Source organism: Engraulis encrasicolus, chromosome 5 (assembly GCF_034702125.1).
Source record: "Engraulis encrasicolus isolate BLACKSEA-1 chromosome 5, IST_EnEncr_1.0, whole genome shotgun sequence".
NCBI classification, from domain to species: domain Eukaryota; kingdom Metazoa; phylum Chordata; class Actinopteri; order Clupeiformes; family Engraulidae; genus Engraulis; species Engraulis encrasicolus.
Genome location: NC_085861.1, coordinates 25,240,446 through 25,252,945, shown reverse-complemented (window position 1 = coordinate 25,252,945; position 12,500 = coordinate 25,240,446). Strand labels below are relative to the sequence as shown.

The window sequence follows — 12,500 nt, the reverse complement described above, 5'->3', positions numbered from 1 at the left end:
GAATGTTGAAATGGCAGAATAAGTGAGTGACTTTATTTGATAATCTTTGGCATTGAAACACAATAAATTAACCTTGTAAATACAATGTACTGTACAGGCATTGAAAAAACCTTTCTCCACTAAATCCCTCTGCTTAAGACTACGACTATTCTCATTTTGGGCAACGCCAAATGGCCAAAAGTGAATATTTTGAGTCACCATTACTGTGCAGGCCAACATCCCCTTTATAAGCAGATCAGATTCTTTGAAGTACTCAGCCACTCTGAATTAAACTGTGATTTTTCTCTGCCGAAATAATGGTAATTTGATTTACCCTCATAAGAGCAAATTTGAGCACATTAAGTCAACTAATTTCTTTTCTTGCATTGCAATCACTGTTAGCATTTACGCTCTAATATATCCATGACAAATTACACTCTTGACATTCACAGATCAAGAGGTTTATATAATGTCAGGCTAAATTTAGGTCCTTTCCCAGACGAAACACTCCCATCGACTTTGTTAATGCACCAACCAGACAAACATCCTCACCTCTTAATGGAGAACAATAAACCGTTTCTGGAATTCCGATATCAAAGGGGAAATGTAATGCAACATGATATGAATCATTTATCTTTTTTGGTTTCTTAATGAAATGCAAAAAAAAAAAATCACCCTCTCTACCCTTTCGGTGAAACACAAACTCATGATTCTATTGAGCAAAGCGGTGGTAAATGAATCGGACAGCTTTTGCCGTGACAACCGAAGAGAGAAAACGAATACAGGAGAGAACATGCCAGAATGAATTTGGGGCACGCCCTCACATATTATTCTGGGAGCAGCATTGAAATGAGGGCCTCTGTTTGAAGTGCGTGTCTGGAGCAACAGGAGGGAGAGAGTTTTTACAGTAGTCTCCTGCAGATTCCGCCATGTTCGAATCTATTTGTTCAGCTGTATTGACAGTTCACTAAAGAAATAGGACAGAAAATGTTGCCAATGTCTCAGGGAAGCAAAGGCTTGGATTCTGCAGCATGGGTAGTAATGGGAAATGCATAAATACTTATATACACTTCTGATGCTACTGTCTTTAAATACATATACCAGCTAAAAATGGACACACACAACTCTACCAAGATTCTGTGAACCCTTTCGTACAGAGCCTTTGTCATAATCTACTGTCACCAAAATGGTAATGATGAGCACAGTGTGTTTGCACACATGGGCCCGTCCATTCACTCTTTGCTGAAAAGACTCAACTACAGCATAACAACATCGCTGACATTATTGAGAGGCTTAGCCCATTGCTTTTACCAGAAGGCTGTGCAGCGCTGTGTTACCTAAACGCAATGACCAAGCCGTACTGTGTTACCTAAAGGCCCTGTGCTATGTCATAGTTGTGTAGTACTATGGTAGTTAACATTCCAACGTCTACAGTGTTTGAGTCTTGGTGATGCCATAGCAATGTGATGATGTACTGCTGTTTTTCAGCAAGTAGTGAATTGTATCCTATATCTCAACCCTATACTTCCTATCAGGGCTTGACACTAACTTTTTCGCTTGCCGGCCACTGTGGCTAGTGGTTTTCCCGAGTCACTAGCCATCTAGCTATTCTACTAGCCACAAATTTGATCTTTTTTTTATCATGACGCTGTACATCTAACCTCAGAAGATGAGGTGCTTAAAGCAAGAAGATGAGTACATGGAATTAAAACAAACAAAGAGAAACTGAGTAACAGAGCTTCTCTTGAACTTAAATACAAACCATTGATACACAAGGGGCAAAGTGCACAATATACTCTATTCTGATATGTCATACTATAGAATGAGCTACCTGCCATATTGCCTAGTGACACTGAAATTGTTACCAGCCACAGTTTTACCAGCATTTGGCCGGTTAGCAGGTGCCAGTGTCAAGCCCTGCACCCCATTCTCTAGAGTCACCAGAGACTGTCTGTATATGAGGAGATGGAAAACTTTAGAAAACATCCATAGGAATGAACGAGGGTAATTCGCTACGCAAGTATGGCGCATACTTGCACATACAGTATCTCACCTCTCCTGCAACAAGAGCCAATTGCTCGCTGCGCTGTCATTTATCCAATCATCTCGCCGCCTCAATGCTTAAGCTTTTACAACCAATCGGTATGTCCTCAGAATCTGCTTCCGACGGTCGGTTGCTGATGACATGTGCGGCTCACATCGGGTAGCTACTCGCATGGGGTTGCTACACAGTCCGCGCCCACTTGATCCCACAGACCGCGAAGCAGAACGTGTGTCGTGAAATTCTGTGCATGTGCAGTTCAACACATCAGTAGGAAAACAATGATTTTCAGCGTTGCTTTCATATATATGACCAATACTAGATAGCCATTATAATCTGGTTTTCATTGTGATTCCAACCATATGGGTTGTGGATTGCTCAGTTGTCCCATATCTGTATAATCATTCATTTTCAGATGCCAATGGTCTTACTAATCTGAAATTAGTCTAGGCGTAGCCAAGATGGCCGCCGAGTGTAAGGACTTATTCTATGTGACTTTGGTGTCACCCTGTATCATAAAGTATAAAATGTCAGCAAAAAAACGAGCCCCCAAGCCCAAAACAATTGAGAGGCTAAGAGGTAGTGTGCAGAGTGATCAATACCGACAAGGGTGTCAATGAGAAATTAGAAGACGTAATGGCGCACTAGACGCTAAGTTAAGAAAGAGAAGCTAAAAAGTCAGGGATTTGTTTTCCCCACGCCTAGCCCCTGTGCTCGGTCGATTAGCAAGTCTAGCGTATTCTAACTTTCGAGATTAGCCAGGGAGGCGCCCCAGAGACAAATCTCATTGATCCAGCACAATGCATGACACAGTTATACTTAGGCTGGCCATCACCTCCAAATGTCTCGCTAGTGGCGGCGAATGCTAATGTGCGTAAGCCAGAGAGTCCAGAGTCACGATGCGTGGGGGGAAAACTTGCTTCTAATTATAACAAGTCTCAAGTCTTAGCCTCTGAAGCACTTTCTCTCTCTCTCTCTCTCTCTCTCTCTCTCTCTCTCTCTCTCTCTCTCTCGCTCTCTCTCTCTCCGTCTCTCACACTCATTCTTTGTCTTTCCTTCTTTCTCTCAAGTTTCAAGTCTTAGCCTCTGAAGCTCTCTCTCACTCTCCATCTCTCTCTCTCTGTCTCTCTCTCTCTCCTGCACTCATTCTTTCTTGTCTTTCTTTCTTGTCTTTCTTTCTTTCTTTCTTTCTTTCTTTCTTTCTTTCTTTCTTTCTTTCTTTCTTTCTTTCTTTCTTTCTTTCTTTCTTTCTTTCTTTCTTTCTTTCTTTCATTCTTTCTCCCCTACTCTGTCTGTGTCTCCTCACCCACTCTCTCTCCCTGTTGAGAGTTGTTTTGAGCAAAAGAAAGAGAATAGAGTGTGAGCCCATGTGTGTGTGTTGGTGTTCACAAACATGTGTTGGCATGTGTGTTTGTCTTTCAGTGTGTGTGTGTGTGTGTGTGTGTGTGTGTGTGTGTGTGTGTGTGTGTGTGTGTGTGTGTGTGTGTGTGTGTGTGTGTGTGTGTGTGTGTGTGTGTGTGTGTGTGTGTGTGTGTGTACATGCACATGTGTGTGTATTTGTCTTCCCCCGTGTGTAGGCCTATGTGTTATTGTGAGTGATAAGACATGTGCTTGTTTTAATCTTCTTAAGTCCCCACTGCCGCTTTGACAATGACATTGACATCCACCGTGTTGTGTGTCCCTGAACCTTGGCATGTTTTTTTGTGTATCTGTGTCCCCTCGCCACCACGTCTGCCCACCCGCAATGAGCAAGAAACTGGCAGGGAAGGGAGAGGGTAAGCTGAGGCGAGGTGCGGAGAGGAGAGGTGCGGAGAGGCGAGGCGCGGAGAGGCGAGTGGGGCACCCAATGTAGTGAGGGCCCAGATAGGGGCTATTAGCCTTCCATGCTGGGCTATTGGCAGTGGCGGCGTTAACATCTTTGAAGGTGCCTCACCCCCCCCTCTCCACTCTGGGGGAATGCCGGCGAATCCGAGATAAGGCAGTCCAAGTCCAAGTCCGAGGGAAAGGCAGCGGGAGCGCGAGCGAGTGCGAGCGAGCGCGGGGGCTTGTTTTGGATATGTGATCGATAAGGAGTGCGAAAGCTAATTTCTCTGTAATTACTCCACATTGTGGCCCCGCAGGGACAGTGTGATAGGGTTTTCAAGGGCCCGATATTGCCCCCACGACTCCTTCCCTGCAAAAGCTCACTCTCTCTCTCTCTCTCTCTCTCTCTCTCTCTCTCTCTCTCTCTCTCTCTCTCTCTCTCTCTCTCTCTCGTTCCTTCTCTTTCCATCTCTCACTCAGTCGTTCACTCGCTCCCTCGGCAGCAGTGCTGGGGGATTAACCAGCTGTCCATTTTCTAGCTAAAGGCTCAAGGATGTGGAATTTCTGTTTCAAAAAATGGAGGAAAAGTGTCAGTTATTTTTGTGGTTGTAGTGAACACTGTTTTCATTTTATGCTGTTGAGTTGGAATGTTGGGAAATGCTTTTTGGCGTACGCACCTCAAAGCCATCGCTATAGAACCTTCAACACAAGGCCGTTTGTCCTCCCAGCGCACGGGCTTAATGTAAACACAATTACAGTTGGGGGGCTTATCGTAGTTGTAGCAATATATAATGGTTAAATCCCCCTCCTCTGCGCTAATTTGATTTAACCAGAGGCAACAGGCCCCTCTCTGTTACCCTCCTTGTGTTTACCAGTCAAGGGTAAATGCAAATCCCATTGACTGGCCCCTTGGAGGGAATGTACCCGTGAAAGGTATTGACTTCCACTCTCTGTATTTCCCCCCCCTTCCTGACTCCCCTTGCATGATGTGCTCCCGCAAAAAAGATGATCTCCCTTGGGAGAGGGAGCACCATAATAGGGTGGCCGTGAATCCACCCCCCCAATTGGTGTTAATAAACAAATAAGTGCACCAGGGACCGAGTTAAGGGGGAGCGCGGCAGTACATGGGAAACAGTCGGTGATATATGTGCTGAATAATTGCGTAAGCCATTTGTTTTGGTTACAGCGGAATATAGCGTTTTATTTAAAAACCATCTCACGGTTCGAAAAAACAATTTTCTGGAGTGGCGTCAAGCCTTCGTCCATCATGCAGGCTCATAAGGTCATGAACTCAGGAAAGCGGAGAAGTCTGAATTTTAATGAAAACCAACCGGTTTCACTTGCCTGTCCGTGTCTGCAATATGCATTCGGGGATTATGTGGAGGGCTCTTTGCTGAGCAAGTTGCCAGCAATGTGTTTTCTTGTCTCCACACAAAAGGGGGAAAACGCTGGAAAGCGGAACACGGGCAGGGGGTATAGTCCATACAAAGCTGGTCCCAATGGTCACCCCCATATGCTGTCAGCTTTACACATGCATACGCACGCACACACACGCACACACACACACACACACACACACACACACACACACACACACACACACACACACACACACACACACACACACACACACACACACACACACACACACACACACACACAGAACAATACACAAAAACCAGTAGCAAATCATGCTCATGTTTGACGAAAAGCTAACTGCCACTTGAGAGGTTTGCAAAAAGATGAACAGAAAATCTCAATTAACTTTCTTTTGTCGTCACCGGTCTCCTCACTGAATCGTCCAGCAGCAAACATCCTGCTTTGTATGTGTCTCTGGCCTCGGTGTAAACTGCGGAGATACAGGCGGGAGTGCCTGTCTCATTTCCATTTAAATCATAAGCCATGAAATGAAACTCTTAACTCTCAAAGTCTTGTAGTCTTAAAATGTGTTGTGATGCTTCAGTCATTGTCGTGGGGATTGAATTTAACCAATCTCGCCTTCTCACCAGGTCGTAAAAAGAGCAATTCATTTTTTTTAACAAGTGTGCAAACGCACGCACACTCGCACGCACACATGCACTCATGCTCTCACGCATGCACCCACACTCGCATCACACACACACACGTACACACACACACGCACACGCGCACCCACACACACACACACACGCACACACATTTATGAGCAAATGCACAATGAATTGGACACAATGGACTTCAACCAACTAACACAAGGTTCAAATAAGCACACATCACTCACAATAATACAAACAAGGAAAAACAGAACACACACACACATGCACACGCTCAGACACAGACACATAGATAGTGAGAGAGACACGACAATAAAGCAGGAAATATAAAACCAGGCATTAATGATTTTCCTAATGAATCAACTTATCATTAGTATCATAACTCATTACTGGAGATGGGTATCGAGGGCTCGATAAAGTAAGTACTGAAACCCACAAACCACAAGTGATTAGTGATGTAATGCCTCTCTTCTCTTCTCTTCTCTTCTCTTCTCTTCTCTTCTCTTCTCTTCTCTTCTCTTCTCTTCTCTTCTCTTCTCTTCTCTTCCCCCAGGTTTCATCTTCACATGTGGAGGGACATTAAAAGGCAAGAACGGCACCATAGAAAGCCCAGGATTTCCTCACGGGTATCCCAATGGTGCCAACTGTACGTGGGTGATAGTGGCAGAGGAGAGGAACAGAATTCATATAGTTTTTCAGTCCTTCGCCGTGGAGGAGGAGTACGACTTTTTGTCGCTGTATGACGGGCATCCCCACCCGGCAAACTTTCGAATAAGGTGAGTCTGAGTCGTCACCCCCCATCACGTCACTGGCACTGCTAGCCCAATGTTGCCCTGCATACTATTAGGATATTTTGGTATTCAGGACAAACTTTCTCTCTGACACACCAGCAGAAGGACATGGAGAAGTAATCTGCACGTCAGCACACCGAAAGGAATGTAAAGAGGTTATATTGTTTTTTTATTTTTGTATAGGGTTTTTTGCCTTTATTTTTGACAGGACAGTGGAGGAGAGACAGGAAATGAGTGGGGAGAGAGAGACAGGGAAGGATTGGCAAATGAATCGAACCTGGGTTGCCGGCGTAGTAACCCAGTGCCCTAGCGTTTGGCCACGGCAGGGCCATACTGCCATTTTTTATTTTGTTTATCTTTCTTTGTTTCGTTTCAAAAACTGTCTCAAAGCCAGGCAGCAAAGTCTCTCACAGGCTATTTAGAGGATGAAGACTGTTAGTGTCTTTGGCGTAAACATTGACGTGTGGATTGTGATGACGCTCTTGTTGTTTTGAGAGGACGCTGGCTTCCATGTTCTCGGCCGGGCGTCCTAGATCTGTAATGAATACGAGCGGACCCAGATCAGTCTGTTGCTAATCGTTACTAGGCATCAGCAGAGTCATTAAAATGACGCAAAACACCCCATCGTCTGCGAGAGCCGAGCCTTCAAAAAAACATAAACACACGATTTCCAACTACTGCAGCGGGCGGCGCCAACTACAGCAGTTGCAACAGTGGTGTAATTAGGGATGTTAGGAAGCATCCTGAATACACAAGCTGAGTGAACAGTCTGATTACATAGGAAATAAAACCCACACCAGTTCTGTATACTGCACAGTAAAATAGGCAGTGTTAATTCAACACTTAGAGAGATCATTTATTTGGTCCCAGACTATTCTCTAAGTGTTGAGTTAACACTGCATTTTTAACTGTGCCTACTAAAGTCTAGCATGCATGTATCTATAGTAAAACCTTTAACAACTATATACAATACTTTAATGTGTCAAGCACAATGATAACATTTAACTATTGCTGTTTGAGTCATCACAAACACATTTTCCATCACCCTGCTGTGTGTAGAAAAGCAAAAAATATTAAAATCATAATTATTTCTTTAAAGCTCTGTTTCCATCCCTTGTCCAAAAATGAGTGCTTTCAGTTTGTCTTCCCACTTCTCTGTAATATAATTGGTTAGCTTTTCTTCATTCTGTTGGAGTATCTGGTAAATTTGTCCAATAACATTCTTTATGCTTTAATTTTCAATTGCTTTTCATATTTCCCTCACAAAGGGGTGAATCTCATGCACGGTTGTCTTGATATCTTTATATTATTATTCACACAACTTCTTACTTGCATGTATCTATAAAAGTGGCTCCTATGCAATTTGATATCTTCTTTCTATATTTTCAAAGGAGTCAAAGCCTTCTCCAGAATACATAGAAAGACCTTTACTATAACCTTTACTTTCCAATTGGCTAAAACCTTTATCCTCTTTGGGATAAACTCTTGATGTTTTTGTACCGTATGTCTCTCAAGCATACCCAGTCTTTGTCCATAGTCTCTTCCATATTTTAGTTGAGTGTGTTGCAAGTCTTCCTTGAGTCTGACTCGAGGAAAAAAAAATCTGTTGGCATTTGGAAGTGGCAACTGAGAGGGCATTGAGTTCCCAGTGATTCCGTATCTCTAGTAGTTCAGTAATAGAACAAAGTTTCTCTGCAGCTCAGTTGAGGATTTCTTTTTTGCATAAAGTCAACTCCCGGGAGAATGACAGGCCTTCTTTAGTATTAAATCTTGCTCTGTTTCCGAGGGTCCCGTGTTCGCACTGGCTCTGGCCTGCTGCCAGGCATACATTAAAGATTTCGTGCTGACCCCAACACATTCTCATGATTTGAGTGAATGCCAAAGATAAAGAGGAAAGACAGGGAGAGATAAGCGGGAGAGAAAGTGCTTTTGTGTGTGTGTGTGAGTGTGTGTGTGTGTGTGTGTGTGTGTGTGTGTGTGTGTGTGTGTGTGTGTGTGTGTGTGTGTGTGTGTGTGTGCGTGCACGGGTTTGTGTGCGTGTGCATGCGTGCTTGTGCGTGCGCGTGTGTGCGTGCGTGTGTTTGTGTGTGTGTGTGCATGCATGTGTGTGTGCGTGTGTGCGTGCGCGCGCGTGTGTGTGAGCATGCATGCGTGTGTGCATGTGTGTGTGTGTACGTACGTGTGCATGCATTTGTGTCTCTGTGTGTATAAAAGATAAAAAGAGGACATGATCAAAAAGAGTGTTTTTAGTAATGTATGAACAAGACAGGACAAGGACGGGGAGGGGAGAAGAAAAAAAAGCTGCTTAAATAAAATTGAATTCAAGTAGGATGATTATAAAACCTCCTATTTATGATATAAGAGACGTGAGTTCCTTTTTCCAGTGCTTTAAGTTACTTTGACCTTGAGTAATGAATCCAGGAAGCGACGTGTATGTGTATATATAAGTGATCAGTAGGCTCACCTTCCTGCTGCCATACGCTGCCCTTGACGGAAGCACAGAACACACGTCATCTCTAACGGCCCGTACCCACACAGAGTAATTCCGCTCCGCTCTCATTGACTTTGAATGGGGGCGATATCGCGCTTGACAGCGCGGAGGTGAAGCGATATCGCAGCGGGACGCGGTGTGATATAGACGAGATCTCTATATCATGCAAATTTGATGGTCCAATAACCAATCAGATGGGCGTATGGGTAGCAAAGGCGGGAGTTACAAAATGTTTTGAAAAACATGGCGGCGATTTCTGTGATTTCCAACATCACGTTTTTGCTTAATATAAAAACCCTAAATGCTTATAAATGTCACGACTACCACGGATTGATGTAAAAATGCACCACGAACTTATGTAACACAAATAGGTTACCCCACATTGCCATTTGATCACTCGATGTTTTGAGCTAACCGGGTAAGCTAACGTTAGCATTTTACCAGAACCAGGCAGCTACAAGCTTATATTAGACTACTTCTGTACTTCTATAATGATATAACAGGGCTTAAATGTTATCTAGGACCAAAACACAATCAAATTTAAGCCATGTACACACTGTGTTGTGATATTGGGTGAGTAATGTGTGCAAACGACCTTTCGCCGTTTGTTATCTCGCTCGGTCTACCCGGTGTCAGCTGCGAGACACATGCCGCGCCGCGAGGCTCGAAAGTCGGGTGAGCAGCGTTGTTAGCCCCGGGGAGAATCTACTGGGAGTATCCGTGACCACACCCCCAGCGCGATATTGCGCGTCGCGGATCCCGCCTGCCAATTTCCCCAGTCGGTACTAGGCGTAAGAGGCACAAAGAGACGCCTGACAAATGATCAAGTGTTGCCACGGTACCCGAAGAACACCAACACCACTGCTACGCCACCCATCATAAATGGTTTGGGAGTGGTGGTGGTTGTGGTGGGGGGGGAGGGGGGGGGGAAGCACAGATGTAACAACACTAGCATCTTGTGCTAATTTCCCCCCTTCTCACGAGCACAGGCATTTAATACACAGATGGTCGAGTATGGATCATCTTAATGATTTTACGAAGATTTAAATCACGCGGCTAAGCCGTTTCTTTTCTTTTTTTTTTTCAAGTTGGGAGTCTCGAGAAACACCACATCACTCTTCAGCAGCGTAATCTGTTTAAAGACTGATGGGCTTCCTGTTGCAAGTTAATGGTAGAGAAAAAGGCTTCATCTGGATCGTCCAATGCCAGTGTATTACTGTCTGAGTAATTACATTGACTGGTTGGCCTATTATTACGGCGCGAGATGCCAGTGTTCTACTCCTCAGAGACATAATTCCCTGATTGTCCTCCACTTAAGCAACAGACAATAAGGCAATTATGATTAATCAATTTGTTTTGTCGCGTGACGCCCGTGCACGACAAAAAAGCAGCAATCCATACTTCGTCAACTCTGTGGGGGTTAATACAGTGTAATAAGGCCTGTTATAGCCTCTTTATTCTCATCCGTAATGAGATTCATTAATACAGCACACTGCTGCAGCCAAGAGCTGCTTTTTCACACTGCACCCAGATAGTAACACACCCAGCCCAGCCCAGCCCAGCCGGCTCTGTTTTTGGCATCTGAAGTTGTCAAGCTTGTATGTCTATAGCCTTTTAAATATTCACAGATAATTAGGGAAGGGACTGCGAAATGATGACCAGTGATGCAACTCCGCTGCAACTGCACCACTAGGCCTGAGTTCTGAAATCCCCAAATGTCAACAAACGCATGCACTTTTTACAGTTGATTTTCTGGGTAGTTGGTCTTTCAGGGTTTTCACTTTGATGTTCCAGTTACGGAATCAGATACAGGCTATTTGTAACTTATAACGGAATGAAGAACTGTAATGCTGTTCAAATATTGACCGAAAAGACACTGCAATGGATGGGAAAGCTTGAGCTCTCCTTTCCTTTTAAGCATTACCTAACCAGACAACACTGAAATGTAAACATTGCAAAACGATATGGAAAACAGAGATAGAGGGAGAGAGAGCAACAATCTGGAGATGAATCTAGATTTATGTGCTGAGTGATGGGATATATTAAAGATATTAAAGTTTTTTCAAGACTGCAATCCAAAACTAGAGAGGAGGAGTTATGTTTACACAAACCTCATAAACTATTCATGTTAAAGTACATAGATTAAGGGCTAGGACTACAGTTTGTTTGCTTTTTGTAAACCGTTATTACAGGCCTCTGCTAACATCTGCTAACACTTCTTCTTGATAACATGCTGTTGAAAATTAAGCTGTCCAAGGGGGTAAATAGAAAGATTTGCTTTTGGCAAGAGTTTTGTTTTGTTTCTATTCCCATCTACATAATCCTCCACTAAACAGGTCTGGATTAGGCAGATTATTGCCAGAAATACTCGTGGAATTGGCTAATGTCTTCTACCTCTAAATCCATTCATTGTCTCCCGAAATAGGACGCACTGCTCTTTGTTCTGTCACTTTTACAGGAGGCCCAGTTTTTTTTCCGTTTTTTTTGTCTTTCGGGTGGCACTTTGTCGCAGAAACTCACTCGTGTCTTCTACCAGCCAAGCTGTTTTGTCATCAGTGGCACTCGCCACGTCAAATTGAGCACTCTCCTCACAGCTGACAGAAGTAGAGCTGGAAGTGTCTTTTGCCCGGCAGAGTCGAGTCGAGTGCCGGCAAAAAAGGAGAAAGAATGGATGAGCTCAGCGTCTCGCTATTTAATAAGCATCCGCTTGCGAGAGAGACGTTCCATCAAGAGTTGCTGCTTCGCAATAACCTTCCATGACATTGAGGCTGTTAGATTTTCATGCTAACTGCATTTAGGGGGCCATAGCAATAACCAAGGCTAACAAGAGACGCTAGCACACTTAAGACAAAGAACAAAAACAACAACAACAACACGACTTAACAAAAACTAATCAACTCTCAGCAAAATTATTGCCATGACTTACCCCAAAGACTCGAGATGGAAATTCATTAGGTATGTTAAAGTTTACAGTGTGAATCAATAGATTTTTTTTGGGGGGGGGACAGCTGTACAGCAGACGTGGCACTTCATTACAGACTTATTAAAGCATTAATCTAACAGCAGTGGCGGTGTCAGCGTTGCCGCTGATGCGTCCAATCTTCAGTGTTGCCAGATGTGTCTGACCAAATCCCGCCCAAAGGGTTCTCAAAAACCGCCAAAATGCGATAAATTCCGCCAAAATTCAACAAATTACATTGACTTCTATGGGCCCAAAACGGCTGAAAAAAACGCCAAATGGCCAATTTTTCCCGTTTTTGCCCGCCGACGCTCATCCCAAGTAGCCCAATTGGGTGGGCACCCGCCCAATCTGGCAACACTGCCAATCTTGCTGAGGCTCCACTACGCGGGACGCCTGCATG

General features: G+C 44.1%; 1 protein-coding gene across 1 annotated transcript in view; it reads left to right on the top strand.

The window, feature by feature from the left end:
- csmd3a (CUB and Sushi multiple domains 3a) overlaps positions 1 to 12,500 on the top strand; it is a 393,918-nt gene that overhangs the window by 14,873 nt on the left and 366,545 nt on the right. The window contains exon 2 of the mRNA XM_063199008.1: positions 6,410 to 6,632. Coding sequence (XP_063055078.1) covers positions 6,410 to 6,632 — 223 coding nt within the window. The remainder of the gene's footprint in view (positions 1 to 6,409; positions 6,633 to 12,500) is intronic.